The sequence below is a fragment of the Polypterus senegalus genome, chromosome 1 (genome assembly GCF_016835505.1).
Source record: "Polypterus senegalus isolate Bchr_013 chromosome 1, ASM1683550v1, whole genome shotgun sequence".
Taxonomy (NCBI): Eukaryota; Metazoa; Chordata; class Cladistia; order Polypteriformes; family Polypteridae; genus Polypterus; species Polypterus senegalus.
This window is the reverse complement of record NC_053154.1, coordinates 239,629,774-239,651,095: the sequence shown is the minus strand read 5'-3', so window position 1 is coordinate 239,651,095 and position 21,322 is coordinate 239,629,774. Positions and strand designations below refer to the sequence as shown.

At 36.7% G+C, this 21,322-nt stretch overlaps 1 protein-coding gene across 1 annotated transcript in view; it reads left to right on the top strand.

Annotated features, from left to right (window-relative positions):
* LOC120542741 (coiled-coil domain-containing protein 114-like) overlaps positions 1-21,322 on the top strand; it is a 57,286-nt gene that overhangs the window by 24,576 nt on the left and 11,388 nt on the right. The window contains exons 3-6 of the mRNA XM_039775418.1: positions 37-136; positions 3,346-3,535; positions 7,328-7,429; positions 19,305-19,418. Coding sequence (XP_039631352.1) covers positions 37-136; positions 3,346-3,535; positions 7,328-7,429; positions 19,305-19,418 — 506 coding nt within the window. The remainder of the gene's footprint in view (positions 1-36; positions 137-3,345; positions 3,536-7,327; positions 7,430-19,304; positions 19,419-21,322) is intronic.

Here is a 21,322-nt window from a genome sequence, read left to right as displayed (position 1 = left end):
AACACTTATGTCAATCAACTTTTTCTTTGAAAACAGGTGAGTCTGAAGTTGCAACACTACAACGCCGCTGCACTTTTCTTGAAGGGAATAAACAAGCATATGAACGGGAAACATATGAGAAAATCAGGAAACAGGAGTAAGTTTGGAGATTTATTTTTTAAACATATACTAATCTATGGCACACCTCTTTCTTTATCAATATAGGTTTCCACATTGAGCATATCTTTTGTAAAAATGTCCATGATTTTCATTAAAAATGAATGTGAAATGAGTTAAGCTCATAATATTGTAGCAATACAAATACCTTTACTAAAATGAATCAATCACTGTTACTTCGGTGTTTTGCCTCCTCAATTCTACCTTTCTGAAATGTTTTCTCTTTTTGTACTTTTTGTTTTGGCATCCCATTCTCATCATGATTTGAGCAATGGGCCACGTAGAGTAAATGAATGATTAGATGAATGGTTTACCAGCATCTGCACTATGCAAGTTCTAGATCCAATCTTTGGCAGCAGACATATCTAAATCCTAAGTAGGAAAACACTTAAACACTGAGTTGGTATGACGGTGCTACCCCAATGTAATTCATATCAGAAATTCCTTCTGTGGGGATCTGGCATGGCCTTCTCATGTTTGTCTTTGTTTCTGTTTCCTCCCACAACCAAAAATACACTTTACTGCTAGAAATAAATTAATCATAAGTGAGCATGTGAGGCTGGTCTAAATTCATTTCAGTTTAGTCTAATGGCATTTACTTTTAGAAGTTCTGGTGGTGGCCTATAACTTGCATCACTGAGGCACACGATGAACACATATAATCGTATGATCCATTTGGCTTAGTAATCATGCACTGTTGTTGTCAGCTTAAAAATGGAAAACCGATCTTTACCAAGCAATATCTTTAACTGAAATAGGCCAGGAACTTGAACATACAAGACAGGTGGGAGCAAGGAGACATCATCCAAATGGCCAAAACTCAAATAGCAGGTCCTAGTCAATTCAAGACACGATTCAGATTATGGTCATAAGCAGACTGGGGACAATGAAAACAAACAAGGACATCAACTCAGAACAGATGCATTATTGATACTTGCATTTTGAATTGGCTAACAGGAAACAAAACTTTTAATAATATTGAACTTAAGAGTTGGGAAACACAAGAGAACTTGTCTGTAGTGTATTAAACATAAGCCAAAATACCGATGTGCATAATGAACTTCCTAAACATTCACACCACTGGTTTCAACTTTTCACTAAGTCATATTAGAACCAGCCATTAAGAGGTCATACAGCCTAATGAGAGAACCATAGCTCCAATTTTCAGCCCCATTGACCATTAAACATTCAATTTAAAAATTAAAAAAAAAAATTCTCTGCTGATGAATTTGACTATGGAAGTAATACAGTTCATTTTTGGATATTTGTTACAATAAGAAGCGACCACGGAAAGGGAAGGATTTAAATTCCAAAATAGCCTTGAATGTATAAATGTAATGGACTTTCAAATAATTGGATGTGTATTCAATTTTTTGCCAGGTGCTATGCATCTCCCTTGATTAGTTAGTCAAGAAATGGGCCGAAGAGACCAGTAAATCATTGTTTCTCATGAATTAATGGCAGCTTTATTCTCTTTGTCTTTCAAGGCCATCACATGATTACAAGAAGCACTCTCATATGGGACTTTTGAATATTGTTTTACAGGCTGACCTTCAGATTTAATTCTCTGCCCACTGTGACTGATGACCACAGATTGTAAAAGTAGAATATTTACATATCAGCTGCATCACCTTCTTTCAGCTTTACCATGAATAAAGCTGTTCATCTGCATTTATGAAATGGGGATTAGTGATCCTTTCTATGTAATACAACACATTCTTAATTATAAATAAGAATGAATCTAGGAAGCCAACATAGCAACAGTTTTGCAAAGAAAAGTGACGCATATTACTTTTATTGAAGCTGTTAAATTAACCAAAGAGTGTTTCTGTAAGCGCCAAGTGCAACGGAGAACTTGAGTTGACTAGCCCACACATACACTAGAAATTTCATGATTTTGTATTTTGATATTTTCTTTATTTCATTTTATAACAGACATGTCTGATCCTGGGTGGTGCGATGATTAGCACACACGTATACTGTATTCTGTCTTGGAACCCCACACCTGGTCGCACTCTCTTTTGAAGCTGCACATTTTTCTCATTACTGCACGGATTTTTCCTCAAGTTCTTTGAGTTTTCGACCCACATCCCATAGATATTGTGTTAAGTTAATTGGTGATTTTAAATTGCCTCTGCATGAGTGAGATGTGGGTGTATGTAGGTGTGATTAAGCTAAGCAATGGACGGGCACCACTTTCAGAGCTGGTTCCTACCATGCTCCCAAGGGTCTTTCTAAAATGGGTTGACTGGATCAGAAAATGTTATATTATGTTTAATTATGTGTGCAATCCTTGTACAATACAGTACGTTGAGATTGCAGAAAAAACTGGTTTATTATTAGTGACAGAGCAATTAGAAATTTTTAATACTAAGAACATTTTTAAAGGAGGCTTGTAGAACACTGTTAATATAGAACTAAAAAAGATCTTCTTCCTCTTCATCTTTTCCCACTTCTGTATGGCTTTGAGGTTCTTGATCATCCTTCTCCATGCAGCTTGGTTTTGCAACTCCTCCTCAGTCATACCCCTTTCCTTCAAATCTTCCTTTACTTTATCCACCCACCTCTTCTTTGGCCTCCCTCACTTTCTCTTTCACTTTACTTCCATTCCCATCACTATTTTGCCCACATATTCATTGTCTCTCCTCATCACACGTCCATGTCACTTTGGCCTACTTTCCTGTACTTTCTTAGATATCTCTCCCACTTTTGTTAAATCTCTGATTGTCTCATTTCTTATTCTGTCTTATACTACACATATCCATCTCATCATTCTCATTTCTGCCACATCAAACTTCTTCTCCTGTGCTCCTTTTACTGTCCATGTCTGAGCTCTGAATATCATTGCTGCTCTTACCACTTTCTTAACAACCTTACCTTTATCTTCAACTTAATTATTCTATCCACAGTACACTCTTGGGCATCTCTCTTTCTTGTATTCTTCCTCTACCTGAATGAAAACTCACAGATTAAATTCTAATAATGTTCCTTTGCAGATTGGGGTATATCTGTTAACTATTTTAAGTATGTTAATTACTAAAGAGATGCTTTAAATATTTCAGATTCTTTCTCCCTAGACTGTTTGTAATAATATGTTTTCAGCATCTGTCATGATTTTAATTTATATCAAGCGATAAAAAAAGACTACATTTGCTCTGAATATTTTATTCATTCTTCTTTATTTTTAAGAAAGCTAATTAAACAACTTGAGCAAGAGAGACAGGATATTGTATTAAATCTAGAGGGAGTGAGGGGCCACAGAAATGAGAAGCATAAGGAGAAGATTGAAGAAGCTTTAAACTCTCTGATTGAAAAAGGAGATGATATTGACACGAAAATAATGCATGAAGCGAAGAAACATGCAAGATTCAATAAGGAGGTATGATAATCAACACACATTACTCACAGAACTACAATCTTCATATTATCCAAAATTGTGGAATTTTACTGAATTAAAGAGATATAAAATATATATAATAAATAAATAGAAAATCATTTAGAACCTACTTTCTAGATTATATAGATTTTTATCTGTGCTGTTCAAAAGTGTGTGCTTTGTGATAATTCATTGTTGTAATAACAATACAAACAGGGCTAATAGTCAAACACATTTCACAGCTGAAAGAGGTTAGTCCTCATTGACTCGTTTTTAAGTTTGTTCTAGAGGGAGTCAGTCATAGCCAGTTGAGAAGGGCAGAACAGGCTTCTCTGGGAAATGCCCAGGTGCTTCCAATATCCCTGAGACATATAATCTCATCTAACGTGTACTTGGTCTTTCCCAGCATCTTTTCCCAATGGGAAATTTAATAAGAGGTGTCTAGTTTATGACTTATGTGACTAAAACTGGTTCCTCCTATTCAAAAGCATAGCAGCAGCTATATTCTCCAAGGTCTTCCTTAATTATAAACCATATGTTAACCATAGAATCCTTGCAGAGTTGCCACTTTTGTTACTATGGTATTGATAACTAGCCAAAATTGATAAATGATGCTTAGTAAATTGAGAATTTCTTCTGGCATAACTCACAAAACACACAGTACTATCTTTGCAATTCAATCTGTTCATTAGTCAAGTGATGTTCTCTAGACCCATGGGTGAAAGCATCCTAAAATGTAAAATGCTGTCTGTATTTGAGGAAAAACAGAAGCTAACCACGGCAGGATTTTATTCTTATTAAGGTCTTATTCTCCTTACACTCTGCTCCAAATTACTGTACTGTACAATGAAAATTGTTTTCAATAATATGCTAACCCTCAGATCTACAAAACTGACACCCTTTTTAGGCCCCAGCTGCCTATAGAAATATTGGCATAAAGGAAAAGTAAGATACACGCTTGCAGTAATTTTACACCCATGTCAATTGGATTTACCTTAACATATGCACTATAAATAATGAAACAAAACAGCACACAACAGCAACCCCACCATCTCATACTCTTTAAACATTTAGCATTTTGATGTTAATAGCACACAACATCCTGCTAACTCTTCATGAGTTACTAAAGAAGAACCTTTAAGAAGCTATCCAAAAGTCTTGGCTCACTGCTACAAAATGTTCAAAAGCATTTAGTCTCCGACTACAACAAGAACCAACCACCTTTCCTCCACAACTCCTTGTGGTTGCATCCACTGGTGAGATCAAACACCTAGTCATATCTTCCATCTCCCTCGTGGTGGTATTGGTGGCATTCTCAATTTGGACAACTTCACTACTTGTTTATGTTGTCTTTGCCTATCCAATGGACAGCTCTCTGTCTGAACCAACTTAGAACCACCCTTTACCCTAGTTTCTACAAAATGATGCCAACCAGATTACACAGCTGCAACATTTATTGAGCTTTGGTTCAGGTTACTCTGGGACCAAAATTTATGAGTTATGTGCTTGAATATGGTTTTTAACAAACCATTTGCTTCACACTATGTGAATAGGGAACAAGCAGAACTTTTCTTCCAATTATACCTCTTATGATGTCTCCAGTATTTCTCAGGTTAGCACAGGTATCTCCAAGTAAGAAGCATCAGTAAGAGGTACTCTTTTCAAAAAAGCACTTACTGTCTCTTGGAGGCTAATCTGCATAATTGTTTTGCACATTGTAACAAAGGAGATCTAAGAACAATAAGTGTTACCGCACTAAGGGCAAACCGTATTTATAGCTATTATTACAGCTTTAATTTATGGGACAAAAAAGTGTGCCAATGTCACAGTCTGATCACTTTTGATGCTATCAGTCTGGTCTCTGCAGACTCAATGAGTAGCAAAGCGGAAGAGGCAGACACAAAGGCAGTATGGAACTGGTTTCAGAGCTCATTGTCTGGGCCACATTCTTTCTTACTGTTGACAGAAGAGACAAACAATTAAGCTGCAGTGACATATACATATCCTTTCCTGAGTCCTCTTTAAATTATTGTCCATATGCATACATTCGCAGCATATACACAAATAAGAGATAAAAGCTTCCTCTCTGAAAACTTAAAATCACATTTCAGCAATCGTCTTGAGTTCCAGTGAAAGATTAAATTGTTTTGCAAAAAGCTAGGCCCTTTCACATGGCTGCAAGCGATGCATATTGTCACACATGGGCGATTAGGAGGCAGTCAAAGAGCCTAAAGATGAGTAAAACATCGCGAGATAAGGGGTTGTCATGTGGTACTTACCTGAACTCTTTTCTCTCATCAACAGAAAACTAGAAGGAAAATAATACTGGAACTTCCGGGTTCCAAAATGGCCACAATGACGTCACTTCCGGCCCCCACAAAACACCTCACTTCCGGATCATGTTGCCACATCACTATATTGCCAACCGTTTCCTGTCACATGTGTTTTGCTTCCTATATAACCGCCATTTTGAAAACAGTTCATTGTTCATTGTACTTTTTTTTTTTTTACTAGGCTTTGAATCATTTCATTTTCTTATTGTCTGACGACAATATACGGGGACGGTCCCCAAATTTTTATTTTGTACTTTGTGATGTTTATTCGACCACAATATACAATACTGTAAGGCATTCCCAAGTAAGAAGTGTACTAACAAGTAAAATGATGAGTTATCCATCTGTGCCAATGTGATAAGCTGTTGTCAAAAAGTATCTACAAATAGTTCAAAAATTAGTGTTTTTTATAAGAGTTTAATTCTTACCATAAATCACTCTATAGAATGTGAAGGTTATTGATGAATAATACCCTTAGTTCTACAGTTAAAACTGGAATCAAACCTAGAAAACTGCAAGCAAGATTAATTGGGAGCATTGCAATTTAAGATAAAATTAGAAATGAATGCACACAAAACATTGAACTACAGAATTGTTAGCTATTGGATTACATGGCTTTAAAATGAGTGAAGAAAGGAAACTACAGAGAAAAGGAATCATAAAATTGACAAGCGTGCCTTTAAAGATTTTAGAAGCTCCTCTGTCATTTTAATTAACTGGCCAGACTGAAGATACTACATCAAAATTTCAATAGTCAATGGCAGAAATTGAAGAAACAAATCAGGATTGTGCATAATTACAGGAGTTTGTCACAGACTGCTCAATAACTTAGACTTTTGTAGTAACATACTGTTCATAGAGTCATTTGAAAAAGTACAAATTTTAATTCATAGGAAACAATTCACAAGCATCTAGTCCTCATTAAATCAGAAGTATGAGTTTTTTTTGTAACCTGATGCTACCATTACTTAATTAAAGGACTTGGTGAAAACAGGGTGATTGTCATTCTAAAATCCCATAATTTAATAAGGTTGTTCTTACTTTTTTACATAACTATTATAAATGATCCAACTTTTTCCTTATCTGTTCTAAAGTAAACATTTTCTGAATGCTTTTTTTATTAGTTGTGTTAATTGTTTGATTTATTCATTCATTGGACTACCAGATAAAAGTAGATCCGCAGTCTAGTCTAGAGCTCTTAGGGAATGTTATTCCTATATAGACTTAACAGTTTATATAAGAGTGAAATACTACATTAAAGATGCATCTGAGGTTCTTAGTCTTAGTTGCAACAATAAATAATAATTACAAACTAGTTACAAAGAGAAAGCTAAGATAAAATTTAAATTCTATAGGATGAACATATAGAACCTTTGCTCATGGTATGGTTCCTAAAAGAATTTAACAGCTTCCTGTTTATCTATTATTATCTATTATATACATTGTTATGATTATTTTTCAGATTAAAGAACTTGAAGCAAAGCTTGACAAGGAAAGGAAGGTTTTGGCAGAAAAAAAAGACCCTGTCAACAAAATTAGAAAACTAAGAAACCATGATGCTCAGGTACAGTTCACTTTATATAAGAATGAATACCTGTATAACTTTTTAATTTCTTTCTGTTTTAGTACTGTGTTTATTCCTCTATGTATGTTGAAAAGATTAAAATGATATCCTACATTTTTCTTATTTACAACAAAATGAATTTATGTACAGAATTCCAGATTTGTGCTGAATTATATAGACTAGGCTTCAGAATGTTGTTATAACAGAAGGTTTGGTCTGCTGATTGAGTTTTATTCATATGAACACTATCAATAATTATGCACCTTTGTGATGAGCAATTGTTTAAGGTAACTATGTAGATGGATAAAGCTATTCATTTTCTCAGTGTAGGCAATAACATACTATTTCAAAAGTAATACTTAAGCATATCCCATATATTCAGTAAGTATAACATTTAAAGGAACTGTAACTTGAAAGTGTAGGCCTTTTTACACTGACTATTGATTTATGCAGGCATTAATAATACATTTATGGGTATTGTTTTGTTTATTTCAACACCTTTAAGCTACAGTTAATCCACTTACCCAACAAATAAATAAGGTTATGGATCTTTTAACCTGACTCCTATTTATTATTAATATTTAAAGATTACTTTTATTGTAAGTTATGCATTAATTATAAGTTACTATAATGTTCGAGTTAGCATTGACTCACTATAATTGACTCAGTATTGTTCGTAAACTTTTACGTTATATACTGTTAGAAAGAAATATGACTATGGCTAATATTCACAATTTACCTGTAACCTCAGAGGTTATGCTCTGTTTAACTACCATGTGCTTTATAATGAAACCTCAGGACTTAGGAGCATTTCTTGGAATGTATTACATAAATAAAAGTTCACATGCAACCTCAGAGGCTAGGTGCTATTCCTTAGCCTGTGGTTCAGAATAAAACCTCAGAGGTTAAGCAGCTTAACTTAACATGTATTACATTTAATTAAATGCATAACTGTAGCATAATACTCACCGATTATGAATATTCATATTGTGAACATCAGAGGCTGAGTTTATAGAATATGCCAACAGGAAAAAGGCGTTATGTACTTTTTTCAGCATTAATAGTATCGATAGTAGAGTCCAAGATCAGATGGTAGTTTACAATAATGGCTAAGAACACAGACATATGATCTGGCTGATTCCCCGAGAACCTTAGGAATCTTCCAGAGTTCTTATATTCTGTTATATTGGCCAAGTCCAGTTACTGGATCAGTTTTGGATTACTAAATGAAAACAAAGACTGTGACACAGTTACTTAAACATTTGCAGATTAATAGTTATCAGATGAAATGACACATGATTTTCTTACTTCTGTAAATGTGCAGCTGACATAATAGACTTAACTTAGATGTCATAAAACATTCAAGATGGTGTGTTGTGTACAAACAGTTCTTGTGCACAGAAAGGGCCAAAGGCTAACTTTGGCTCATCTTCTGGGAAAGAGTTGCCTGTCTTGCGATTTCTCTCAGAGGACATCAGTTAAGTTCTCAGGCTCCCATGGAGATTCATCTGAAGCCAGTGACATTTCATCAGATGGAAACCAGTTCTCTCACTCTTTGATGCATAGACAAGGTCACTACTGGTGCAATGCTTATGACAATTATCTGTACTTAGGTCATTTATGGTTAGTTAATGAATAAAAATTCTTCTTGCTTTAACATCTTACAAGAATATTGATAATGTGTTTAAACTTAAGTAAAATTAACAAATGTGTGCCTGTGCTGGAACAGACAAGAAATGATTTTGACTTAGATTCTTTAAACAAATGCCTCTCCTGTCTTTCACCATGACTGAGAATCACAACCAAAAGTCAGAGTCAGGGATCAAAGCGAGGATTCTATTCAACCAGAAAATCAAACATGAAAAGAGCACACCAACAAGAAAAGTTTTATTGTCTAATTTTGGATACCAGGAAGTACATGAAACTCTCTGTTATACCCTTGACCGCTATGACATGTGTAACATGACCCAAGATACTATAGAGACAGATACAACTATACTGCACAAAATAATAGCATTTTCATGGGAAAATGTTAAATATTTTTAGGACTCTTAAAACATGTCATGTCATTTTCTAATCCAAATGAGGTTTGTGGGAGCTACAGGAGCCTATTGCAGCTAGTATAGAGGTCAAGGTAGAAACAAACCCTGGACAGAGTGCCAGTCCATCATAAGGCAAACACGCACACACACTCGGGCCAATTTAGCATTGCCAGTTCACCTAACCTGCATGTCTTTGGACAAAGGGAGGAAACCAAAACACTCAGAGGAAGCCCACTCAGACACAGAGAGAAAATGCAAAGACCTGGGATGCAATCCCTGGTTTCCTTATTGTGAGGCAGTAGCATTACTAATGTGCCACCATGCCACCCTCTTATTAACTAATAACAAAAATGAATACCATGGAAAGCAAACCCCTAAACAGGAAAAAAATAAATAAAAAATGAAATAATGAAAATAAATCAAGGAAAAAATTTAAACTGAAAAGTAGTTCATGACACTTGACACACAAATACAGCACATACACACTCTTCTAGTCTTGCAATGTTGTCAAAAAGTCGATTGGTTAATTGATGTTGAAGAAGATGTTGCATTTGAGATGTAACCTAAAATAGTATCATTGGTATGATTATTGAAAAATATATTTTTTACATTGTTATTAATTCCAGTCTTTCTGTCACCAACCCTTTAAAAATGCAGACAAATTCTAAAAGTAAAAGAAGTGAAAGTAAAAGCAGGCCACCACACGTACATCTGGATTTAAACAGCGTTGCCCACCTTACATAAAAGGAAACGGGATGTCATGAATACTGAATTTTTTAAATTAGTATATTTTACTGTAATACAGACCATAAATGCCATTCAAAGGGTGAATTCAAAAAACATCATAAAACCTGACTTTCTATTACAGTGATCTAAGCCATTGTGAAAAGGGATTTGTAATAAAGATTTCATCCACACCAAACACTCAGGTAGTACTGCAGCACAAAAGCTCAGATTATCAGGTTGAGAAGCAGGCTCTAGCTAAAGGAACCTCTCTAGGGAGACTATAATTCATTATCACAGTGATTGCTGAATTTCATGTTTCCGCACTGTATCTATTTATATCACAGGTGTCGAACTCCAGGCCTGGAGGGCCGCAGCGGCTACAGGTTTTCATTCAAACCCTTTTCTTAATCAGTGACCTCTTTTCACTGCTAATTTACATTTTAATAGCCCTGTTAGAAGGATTCAGTCCTCTGAATTGATTCGTTTCCTCATTAAAATGCAGCCAAACAGAACTGAGATGTGAAACGAGCCAACAGATGACCAGCTAAACTGGGGCTTCAAACTCCAACCACTTTCTTAATGAGAAGCCAATTCTTGCTGTTAATTAAACTTATTATTTAATTCCACGGCTTGTTGTTCCTCTTGTTCTGCCACAGCTGACATTTCCAAAACTTTTGGTTTTCTATTTTGCAAAAGAACATCGTCATTTGTCAAAGTGTTTTGGTGAGTTGAGAGATCAACATTACTGAGACCTTCACCTTTCTTTATTTTCAGATATTGTGTGATGTGGTGGCTTGTTTTGTGTCTCATTATTGTTTGGCTGCTAATTAAGGAAGAAGAAACAACTAAAGGGCTTGAGTCAAGTTAATTAAAATAAGTAGTTAGCAGCAAAAACTGGTCACTAATTAAGAAGATGGTTAGAATGAAAATCTGCAGCCTCTGCGGCCCTTCAGGACTGGAGTTTGACACCACTGATCGATATACTGTATATAAAATTCTTTTTACGTTTGAAACGGAAATTACGTATGACCACAGAACATATTATAATACAGGAACTAATCACTTCGTTTGTGGACGCCATTTTCATATCGTCTTTACGAATTGTTATTATTTGTGTGAGAGTTACTCTACTGATATTGAAAAGAAATAAATACAAACACTCCGATCTATCCCATAGAAGTGCTCTCCCAGCCCTCCTATCTGGACTCCAGCATTTTATTTATTCGTCCACGTCACTGTCGCGGAAACTGCCACATTGTAACTTTTTTTTAATTACCAGTACTTGATAGTAGAAGAGATGAGGAAAACAGATTTGCGTCTTTCTACTTTTTAACTGTGCCGAGCTGTAAACAATATGAAGACAAGACCGCCTTCAGCGGCAACGGGTCATGAGAACAAAGTGGACGCTGAAAGGCATGGAATGTTGGGCTCCTCCACCGGGTCGAGAGCTTCGCAGTTTCAGGCGGCGTCCTCACTTCTCGCACTGTTTTAGACACTCTGAGTGCCCCGTCGGCTCCTGGGAGAGTGGAAATCTTTGCGAATGAGTGTAATCGGCACCATCAAAGCAAGACTCTCTTTGTAAATTGCGCTGCACGACTACTTCCTGTCCCTTAAGGTGAGTTCAGGTCACCTAAAACCCTGCAACATTCAAAGTTGCTTTTGTGATGAATTCTTTTAACAAAATGTAGGGTTTACATCTAAGATGATGTACTGACCTCTTCATGTAAAGTATTGGACTTGGGAATTGTTTGGACCTTCTGCCCGTTAAGCACAGAACGGCAGCGTCCACATTTCTCGGAATAATTTTTCTCTTAAATCACAGGCACATAGTGCAACTTTATCAGGCAGAAGTTTGGAGGATCACATACAAAATGTTATTTCTATAACACACCGGTCGTGTAACGCCTTTCACAAGGGATCTCCTACCGAGAGATGATCCAAATACATTTAAGCTGCTGTTAGTACTACTTACCTGTTGCGTTATAGTGCCTTTAAAATGTATTTTACCCTAAAGCACTCCAGTAGTGCTCAATGTATCTTTACTGCTTAAATGTTAATGTTTTACTTTTTAATAATTTATATACTACATTTTATTTTTTCCCTTGCACTCAGTGAGCGAAGTCACTGGGTAATCAGCTAGTACTGTATATTGGTATTCATTGTTAAATGCTCTATATTTAATATTGTATGGTATTCAGTACAACTTCACTACATAGAGTATATCTGTTCATCATATATCAGGTCTGCCTAATATAGGTCAGAGTTGTAGAGACCAAAGCATATTGCTGTGGCACTGACACAAGGCAGAATCCAACCCAGTCCATTGCAGGGCAAATTAAATTATACAAGGCTAATACAGAGTCACTAATCCACTAATAAGATATGGTGTGCGAGGGGAAAATGGGGGTACCTAAGGGAAAAAACCCACACAATCATGGGGAGAATTTGCAAACTTTACTTACTCAGTGATCTGGGTACAATTAAAGCTGCAAGACTTCAGTGCTAACTACTGCACCACCTTCCCAAATGTCACAAAGTGTCTTTTTTTTATTATTGTTGATTTATCTATCCATTTATCCATTTTCTTAATCTAGTGACCCAATCAAAATTGTCAGGGAGTAAAAACCGCTTTGTGAAAAGCAGGCACAATGCAGCAGTACCAGTGCCTGGACACAATAGTCAAAGGAGTCAATTTTAAATGAACAATGAACCCTAAACCATACAAGCACAGGGAGAACTTGCAGACTCCACACAGAGAGTGATAAGGGCCAGAATATAGACGTGTGCCTGTATTTATCAAGCATCTCAGAATTTCTTCTAGGAATGGCACTAAAGGTCTGACTAGGATGAGAAATCTTCCTACCTGAGAGTAGGACATAGAAGGTATTTATGAAGTGTTCTACATTTACTCCCTGCTTGAAGCTGAGTTCATATTTGAGAATAAATATCGTCATGATGTTACAGAACCCTGAGTCCCAAAATTGTACTCATGATGGTGTTTTGTAGTTTCCTTGGAAATCAAGATTAAGATTATGCTTTGTAGTTTTCTGTCACTAATGCTAAGGCTTAACTACAAAAATTATAATAATATTCTAAGGGGCATAATTACATTCAAATAGAAGACTTTTGTCACTCTCATGAAGTACACTAGAGTCATGTGTTGAACTGAGCCATTTAACCACATCGACAATAATACTAGAATGAGCACCGACATGGATGGTCGGAGATCCACACCAAATAAGAGTTAAGCTTGTAAAGTAAAATAACAGACATACTAAAACTACCCACGGCTATTCTTCAGTTGTTACTGAAGTTGTGTTCATTCTTCCAGTGTTCCTGATTGTCTTTCACAGTGGTGTGCAGTGCTTCTCACTCTGATCCCCCTGTTATGTTCCGTGACATTGTATTTTTCCAGTGTCTCATGGGTCTCTGCCTGCCTTCTTAAACCTTCCAGGGCTTGTAAACTGTAATGCAAATGTCACAGGGGTTTGTGTAATGCAGAGCTCAGCGTACTTGTGTGACCTTTCATTGTCAATCACACACCCAGCCCCGTTCATGTTCAGGGTAATATGCTAGCTATACAATACAATTTACATCCACGACCACTTGCGTGTTGATACTGGGATATCACTTGCGATTCACATATTTTTTCCTCATCCACATTTGGGAAAATGATCTTTATCTGTATGTCATCAATTGCAACTTCAGTAAAAACCAGCGATTTTCATGAATGAGGCTTAGTTTAACATTAACTGACGTGGATTGATGGGGAAATGAATTAACCTATGTATTACCTCACACGTTGCAAAGGCATACAAAGTTTGGTGCAAAATTCAAGAAATGGTTGGCTGTGACATACTTAAACCATTGGTACTGCAAAGCTGTGACCAGAAAATGTAATATTACCAATACTTTAATTTCGATTGATGGTGCATAGCTTCTTCATGTAAATGGAGTGATATAAAAGATTTGTTATGGATATTATTCTATCTCTATCAAATCGTTGTCTTTTTCAAGTTAATTGTTGTCCAGCATTTTTAAAACATTCTGCCTTTCTTGGACTGTGCATGTACCGAGCTTTGTCTTAACGCCATCTTCTGGCAATTTCTAGCAAGTTAGGACAGCGCAGGAGTTCTCCTAAATCCTGGTGAAGTTAGAAGAAGTTTCCTAAATTTTAGGAAAGTACATGGATAAGATTTGTACATTTTGCTGGGCTGAATGGGCTGTTCTTGCCAAAATTGTTGTAATGCTCCAATAGTCATTTTTATTTAATGCAGATATTTTTTACACTTTTATTGAATGATCAAAAGTGAACTCCAGTGCACTTGGAAATGTAAAATAAAATTTGCACTTCAGGACGTAAACACTTCTAACTGCTTAATAAAAATATAATTATATAAACTCACCTAGTGCTTTATCAAAATGATTTATTTGAGACCATATTAAGTATCAGTTCCTTTTTCCATTACAAAACAACATTTAAAGACACATTCTTGGATCATTAGTCATTATTAACAAATATCTGCAGACTTCAAAAGGGTGGAGAAGCATGGATGAATACTGACTATTTCACTTTATTTGAATTTAATAGAAGAATTAAATAAATGCTTTGTATTTTAGTCTGTGGTGGAAGGGTTAACATCAGGGGCCTCATGTATAACGCTGTGCGTAAAACTCGCACTATAACATTGCGTAAGCACAAAAGCCGAAATATGCCTACGCACAGAAAAATCCAGATGCAGGAATCTGTGCGTACTCCAACTTCCACGTTCTTCCGCTATATAAATCCCGATCACCGTGAAAAGTAACGCTCGTGCATGCGCATTATGTAACGCCCCAACTCCTCCCAGAATTACGCCTCTTTGAATATGCAAATCAATATAAATCGCCCTTAAGCTCAGCCTTCTGTGAAAAGACAATGGGAAAAGCACGGGGGAAAATATAACGATTTCAGCGAATACCAAGTGGAGGCAAAGGAAAAACATACTATTTGTTCAAATAAACCGTGGTATAATCAACAAAAGGAAGCTGATCGAGTGACATAGCGTGTTGGAGAAACTCGAAAGCTCACGTTCACAAAATCGCACAGTGCCGGAAATAAAAAAGAAGTCACATATCAAAGTTGCCGTGAAAAGAAGAGTTGTAAGCCCACTGTCTGAGTGTCATATGAAAGTTTATTAGGGTACAGAGAAAAAAGGCACACGGTGGGGAAAAAGCACGAAATGTCAATTTCAATCTCGACATTTCCACTTTAATCACGTAGTTTATTTTGTCACTAAAGTCATCTTAAAATCGTTTAATTAACCAGTTTCTCAAATCACATCGTAATCAAAGTAGCACGTTAAATGCTTTGTTTTGTATTTGATCTTCTATGTGTTTGAATCACTGCGTGCTTCTTAAACCGGCTCTCTTCCTCCAACTGGACACAGAATCCATTACATTTGTGATATTACAGCTCTCTGAATAACTAAAATACTGAGATGTATACGTGATATCATTTTTATGACGATAGGAGTTAAAACACGTTATTAAACATGGCTTTCACGCGGTACTGATTGTGTACGACCTTCGATGAAATAATTTATTGCAGCAGTACTCAGGGTGGCTCTAGGCTTGTGGTGGCACTGGGCAGAGGAAGAATCGGTATCTGTATAATATAATAAATATATTTTGCTGCATTTCACCTTAAAAATGATATTGTAAATGATATGTAAATACGTGCTTTATAAAGTGGCTCAGATTGTGCGATATTATAACTGTAATACAAGTTTACAGTGGGGTGATTGTACTTATAAGTACAAACAGTTCTACAAGGAGCAATTGATTGAGTGCATTTAAAGTTCTTGGGATGAAACTGTTTCTGAGCCGCGAGATCCGTACAGGAAAGGCTTTAAAACGTTTTGCTGTGGCTGAGACAGCGTGTACTTGAAGCTGTATACCGATAATTCTCTTTCCGATCAGCTGCTGCTGTGATTCACACTCAGATACAGTGATATAAATACTCCGAGTCATGCAGTGAGAGTAATATGGAAAAAGATGATCCGCTGTGCCAACTCCTAACGGGAGCAGCTGAAAGAAGAAGGTGCAGTGAGAGTAACAACGCTAAAGCAGTTATGGTATTTGGAATAATATTGCTGTTCCCTGGACCATTATATTGTTACAAGTTAATTACAATCAGATGCATTACACTAATAAAAAATATGCGGTTAGTTTCGGTTTATTTATAAAGCCGCGTCAAGAAAATAAGGTGTAACCACACAGGAACAGTAGCACTGCTTTGACGCTGGGTGCCGCCAGTCTGCAAAACCGAGCGGAGAACTTGCGTACGACAAGGTATGAGGTACCGTGGAAAAGTGCGTGGCTTTACGCCAAGTGTAGGTTTTATACATCGCGACTTGAACGTGGAAAAGTTCTTACGCAGCATTTCTGTGCGTACACACCGTTTATACATGAGGCCCCAGGTCTCTGAAAATCTATAAGATGTGCTTTCAGTTTGATTAAATTTGTTTAAATTTCTTTGGATCATGCCTGGTGACGGGTTCGTTTCCCGGGTCTTCCCTGCGTGGAGTTTGCATGTTCTCCCCGTGTCTGCGTGGGTTTCTTCTGGGTGCTCCGGTTTCCACCCATGGTCTAAAGACATGCAGGCTAGGTGCATTGGCGATTCTAAATTGTCCCGTGTGTGTGTGTGCTTGGTGTCTGTGTGTGTGTGTGCGTGCCCTACGGTGGGCTGGCACCCTGCCTGGGGTTTGTTTCCTGCCTTGCGCCCTGTGTTGGCTGGGATTGGCTCCAGCAGACCTCCGTGACCATGTAGTTAGGATATAGCAGGTTGTATTATGGATGGATGCCTGGTGACATTTGATGAGCTGGCTTTCAATCAAGAGTTTGTTTCTGCTTTGACTCCTTAGCTGCAGTTCTATAAAGGATAGACCGACAAATCTTTAATGAGGTTACACTTCCTGATGCCTGAACAACAACCATATCTGACAGTGTCTGTCCTAGAGCCCTAATGATTTTCTTTAATTAACAAGAAGGGAGTGATAGAATAAAAGTTACTAGTTAATAATCAGAAATAGATGAATATTACTGTACAGCTCTGTTTTACATCATCTGAGATGCTCTAGCAGCACTGCTGGGACCAGCCTTAGGTGTTCTGTGACCCTGAATTGGATTAAGCAGGTCTGAGAATATTGTTATCTTATATACCGTATTTTATGCCACATGCCTGCTCAAAGCACATACCATAATATAGCACTTTAATAAAACTTTAATTTTATTCATTTTGAGTTTTAAAACTTTTGACTAAGTGCATGAAAACAGCAATTTATTCAAAATTGTTTAATAAGTCATTATTCAGGGCTGCACGGTGGCACAGTGGTAGCACTGCTGCCTTGTAGTTAGGTGACTCGCGTTCGTTTCCCGGGTCCTCCCTGTGTGGAGTTTGCATGTTCTCCCCGTGTCTGTGTGGGTTTCCTCCAGGCACTCCGGTTTCCTCCCACAGTCCAAAGACATGCAGGTTAGGTGGATGAGCGATTCTAAATTGGCCCTAGTGTGGGCTTGGTGTGTGGGTGTGTCCTGCAGTGGCTTGGCACCCTACCCGGGATTAGTTCCTGCCTTGTGCCCTGTGTTGGCTGGGATTGGCTCCAGCAGATCCCCGTGACACTGTGTTTGGATTCAGCGGGTTGGAAAATGGATGAAAGTCATTATTCAATTAAAATAAGTTTAAAGGTAGCAGTTACTACACTCTTCTAAAAAAGCCATGATGTCCTTCAATAAAATATGGATTTTGTGTTTCTTTCTGGGCCTACAATAAAATTAGTAACATAGGTTTGACAATGAGAGTGGGGAGAATACAGTATGTATTATCCTTTTTTATAGGTTATTCTGTCTGGTTCATTAAAAATATGTTCTAATATAACATATTATTAATTTCTGAAAATATTATTAAAGGCATTTACTTACATTTAGGGTCATTGAGAGAATGTGCAAACCCCTCTAGTGTGTTGTCCATTTTAGGACTTCCTCCTCCCTCTGACAAAATTCGAAACTTCCTCTGGGAAAACTCCATCATCCCTCCTACCTCATGTCAAAAATACATCTGTCCTCCTAGAAAACCTCGCTACTCTCTGTTTAACAGCTTTTTATCCTCGTTTGAGTTCAAGGTCTGTATGTCTTTTTAGTGGTTTTGAGATTAACTTCTGCTCTTAAGTTTGATGTTGTACACATATTTTCAAAAGTCCTAAATTTATTTGCATCTTGCCCCAATAGCATTTTGATTTTCCATAAGTGCTGACATTTTGGGAGTTCTGCATCAGTCATTTCTACAACAATCTCCCAAAATTCCCCTAAAGTGTGCACATCATCCAAGTGACTATAAGAAGGTCATCCAAGACAATTCCAGGTTTCCCAGGTTTGCAGTTAGAAAACCTATTTTTGCAATCCTTAAAAAGTTCTGTTTTTTTTTTTTTTGTACATGATTTCCAACTTTTTGCTCTTGTCCCTGACTTCAAATCTTTGATTTTAGTTTTCGTTTTGGTGTTAGTGTTTTTCAATATCTGGCACTGACCTCAGCTTGCTTTTTCACTCATGCATCCTCTACTGTCTCTTGGGAGACGGTGCACATTTTGTCAACCTAGTCTTCTCCATTATAAACTCTTCCCCACTAGCAGAGCAGAGAAGGATGGAGTTTTGCCAGAGGAAGTATAGAATTTTGTTGAAGGGAGCTGGAGGCTGTTCTAAAGTGAACACAATCCTCATGGACAAAGACAGACTGTGGGATTCAAACTCCTGATGCAGGATTCCTGAGGCAGCAGCGGTGACCACTGCACACCCATGGCCTACCTATTCTTAAAGTATAAATGGGAAAGATAATTTCCAAAATATACTTACATTTACTTAAATGGAATTGTAATACTATGTAAAACAAAGGAAATTAATGTCTGCCACACTTGCACTATAGTTAAACATCAGAATGAAATATATTTTGACTATTATAATATATTCACTTAAAAATCCTTAACAAAGAATTAATAGACATAAAATAAGACTGAACAAATAAGCAAATTTTTACTGTATCTGAGCTTTTTCAATTATATTTTATGTCCACCCAGGCATCAGGAAAATATAACACATTCATATCTACCAATTCCAAACTTCGAGAAGAAATTGAGACACTCAGAGGGGAGAAAGAAAAGTTTCAGCAACTCTACAAAAAGATTCAAAAGGTAAGAATGTTGAATTACACATGATCATAAACTACAGTATGCCTGATTACATGTTACAACTCCCATTCTTTCTTTTTTACAAAGTGTAAAATATCATGTATACAATAGCATGACAGACATAATTTTAATTATTGAAAAAAAGAAAAACATTTGTATATTTCTGGGTAGTGCATAGTTTATGGTGCGGCCTAACAGGTTCAGCATCTTTGTTTCAAACTCTGGTTAGTTTTCATTCTTTATGTGGTATTTTCTTTGTGCTTACATGACTTTTTCTTCTGGTCCTTTAGTTTTCCTTCCCACATCCCAAACATATGCATTCTAGGTAACCTGGTAACTGTAAATTGTACCAGTGTGGCTGTGTGCATAAGTGTACCCTGCAATTACCCAATAGATTGAGTTCAATTGGACTAATTGAGCTCCATACATTTTTTTCAAAACTTTTGAAACATTGTTGCTTTCTATACATAAAGGAAAGAATGAGTTGCAGAAGTGCTGTTTATAAATGCTATTAACTATTACAAATGTTTGTTTGAATTGAACTTCAATTTGACTGTGCAGTGATTGATCACATAAGCTAAATCCACAGTTTAAGAATCAAGATCAAGACAAAAAGACACATCCGTTTTGACTGTTAGAGCAAGTTCTGTTCTTTACAGCATTAACACACTTCACCCTACATAATTTATTCTAGTCATCACACTTATAGGCATTTTTCATGTAACATTTTGACCCTAGTCACAAATAGTATCTATAAAAATATTGACCCCTTGTAAGTTTTCATATTTTGTTGTTATACAATAAACCCCAGTGGATTTAATTTGTTTTTTTGACACTGATCAACAGAATAATACTCTTTAATGTCAAAGTGCATGATCGTGGTATTTCCCTTGAATTACTCAAGTTTGTTACAAGATCTACTCTCACTACTTAAGATCAACATGCACACACACACACACACGTATTCACACAGACCCTAACCACAAAAGTCCTGTATGAATAACATATAGACAGCACATTACTCTCTAGCACTTTAATCCACACAAGTGCTGTATGAATGACCCATGTACAGCCCGTCTTTCCCTAGTACTTCAAGAGACTTACTTATCATTCACACAAACAACACACAATCTCTTAGATACATCTCAGACCTAAATATTACTTTTGAATATATTCAGATATACAAAGGCTCAACATACTTAGCTCTAGGCTATTTATCAACCAATGATGTCTTACTTTATATACTGTTCACTGTTAGATTGAGCTCTCATCCTCAGCCTGACAAAACCTTGCAGTTCAGATCAAATGGCACTTCCTTACTGCTCCAGGTGCTGTAAATATTCACCTTATTACTTTAATTATCCATCCATCCAGTATCCAACCCGCTATATCCTAACTACAGGGTCACGGGGGTCTGCTGGAGCCAATCCCAGCCAACACAGGGTGCAAGGCAGGAAACAAACCCCGGGCAGGGCGCCAGCCCACCGCAGTACTTTAATCACTCTAGATATAAAAACAAAGTATAGAAAATTTTCAAGTAAATTGATTTTAATTAAAAACAATAATAAGAGTAGAGTAAAGAATAAAAGATATAAATGTAGATAGAAAAGTCCAAATATATTTAGTCTTTAGAAGAAGCTTATGAAGAATTAGAGATGTTGAAGATGAATGTCCTAGGTGGCTTTTTGATTTAGCAGTACATGTTGTTCATGAAATGCTTTAGCTGATGATCGGATGAAACTGGTCATACGTATCTTGGTCTCTTCTTCTGACATCACCTTTTGTCGTTGTTTCTTATTTTGACGCTTCTTCTCTTTGGTTCCTAAGAATAGGTAAATTCATTTTACATTTCCACATGGGATTCCAGAACATGTAATGTTATACACATTTGATTAGCTGGCTGCCAA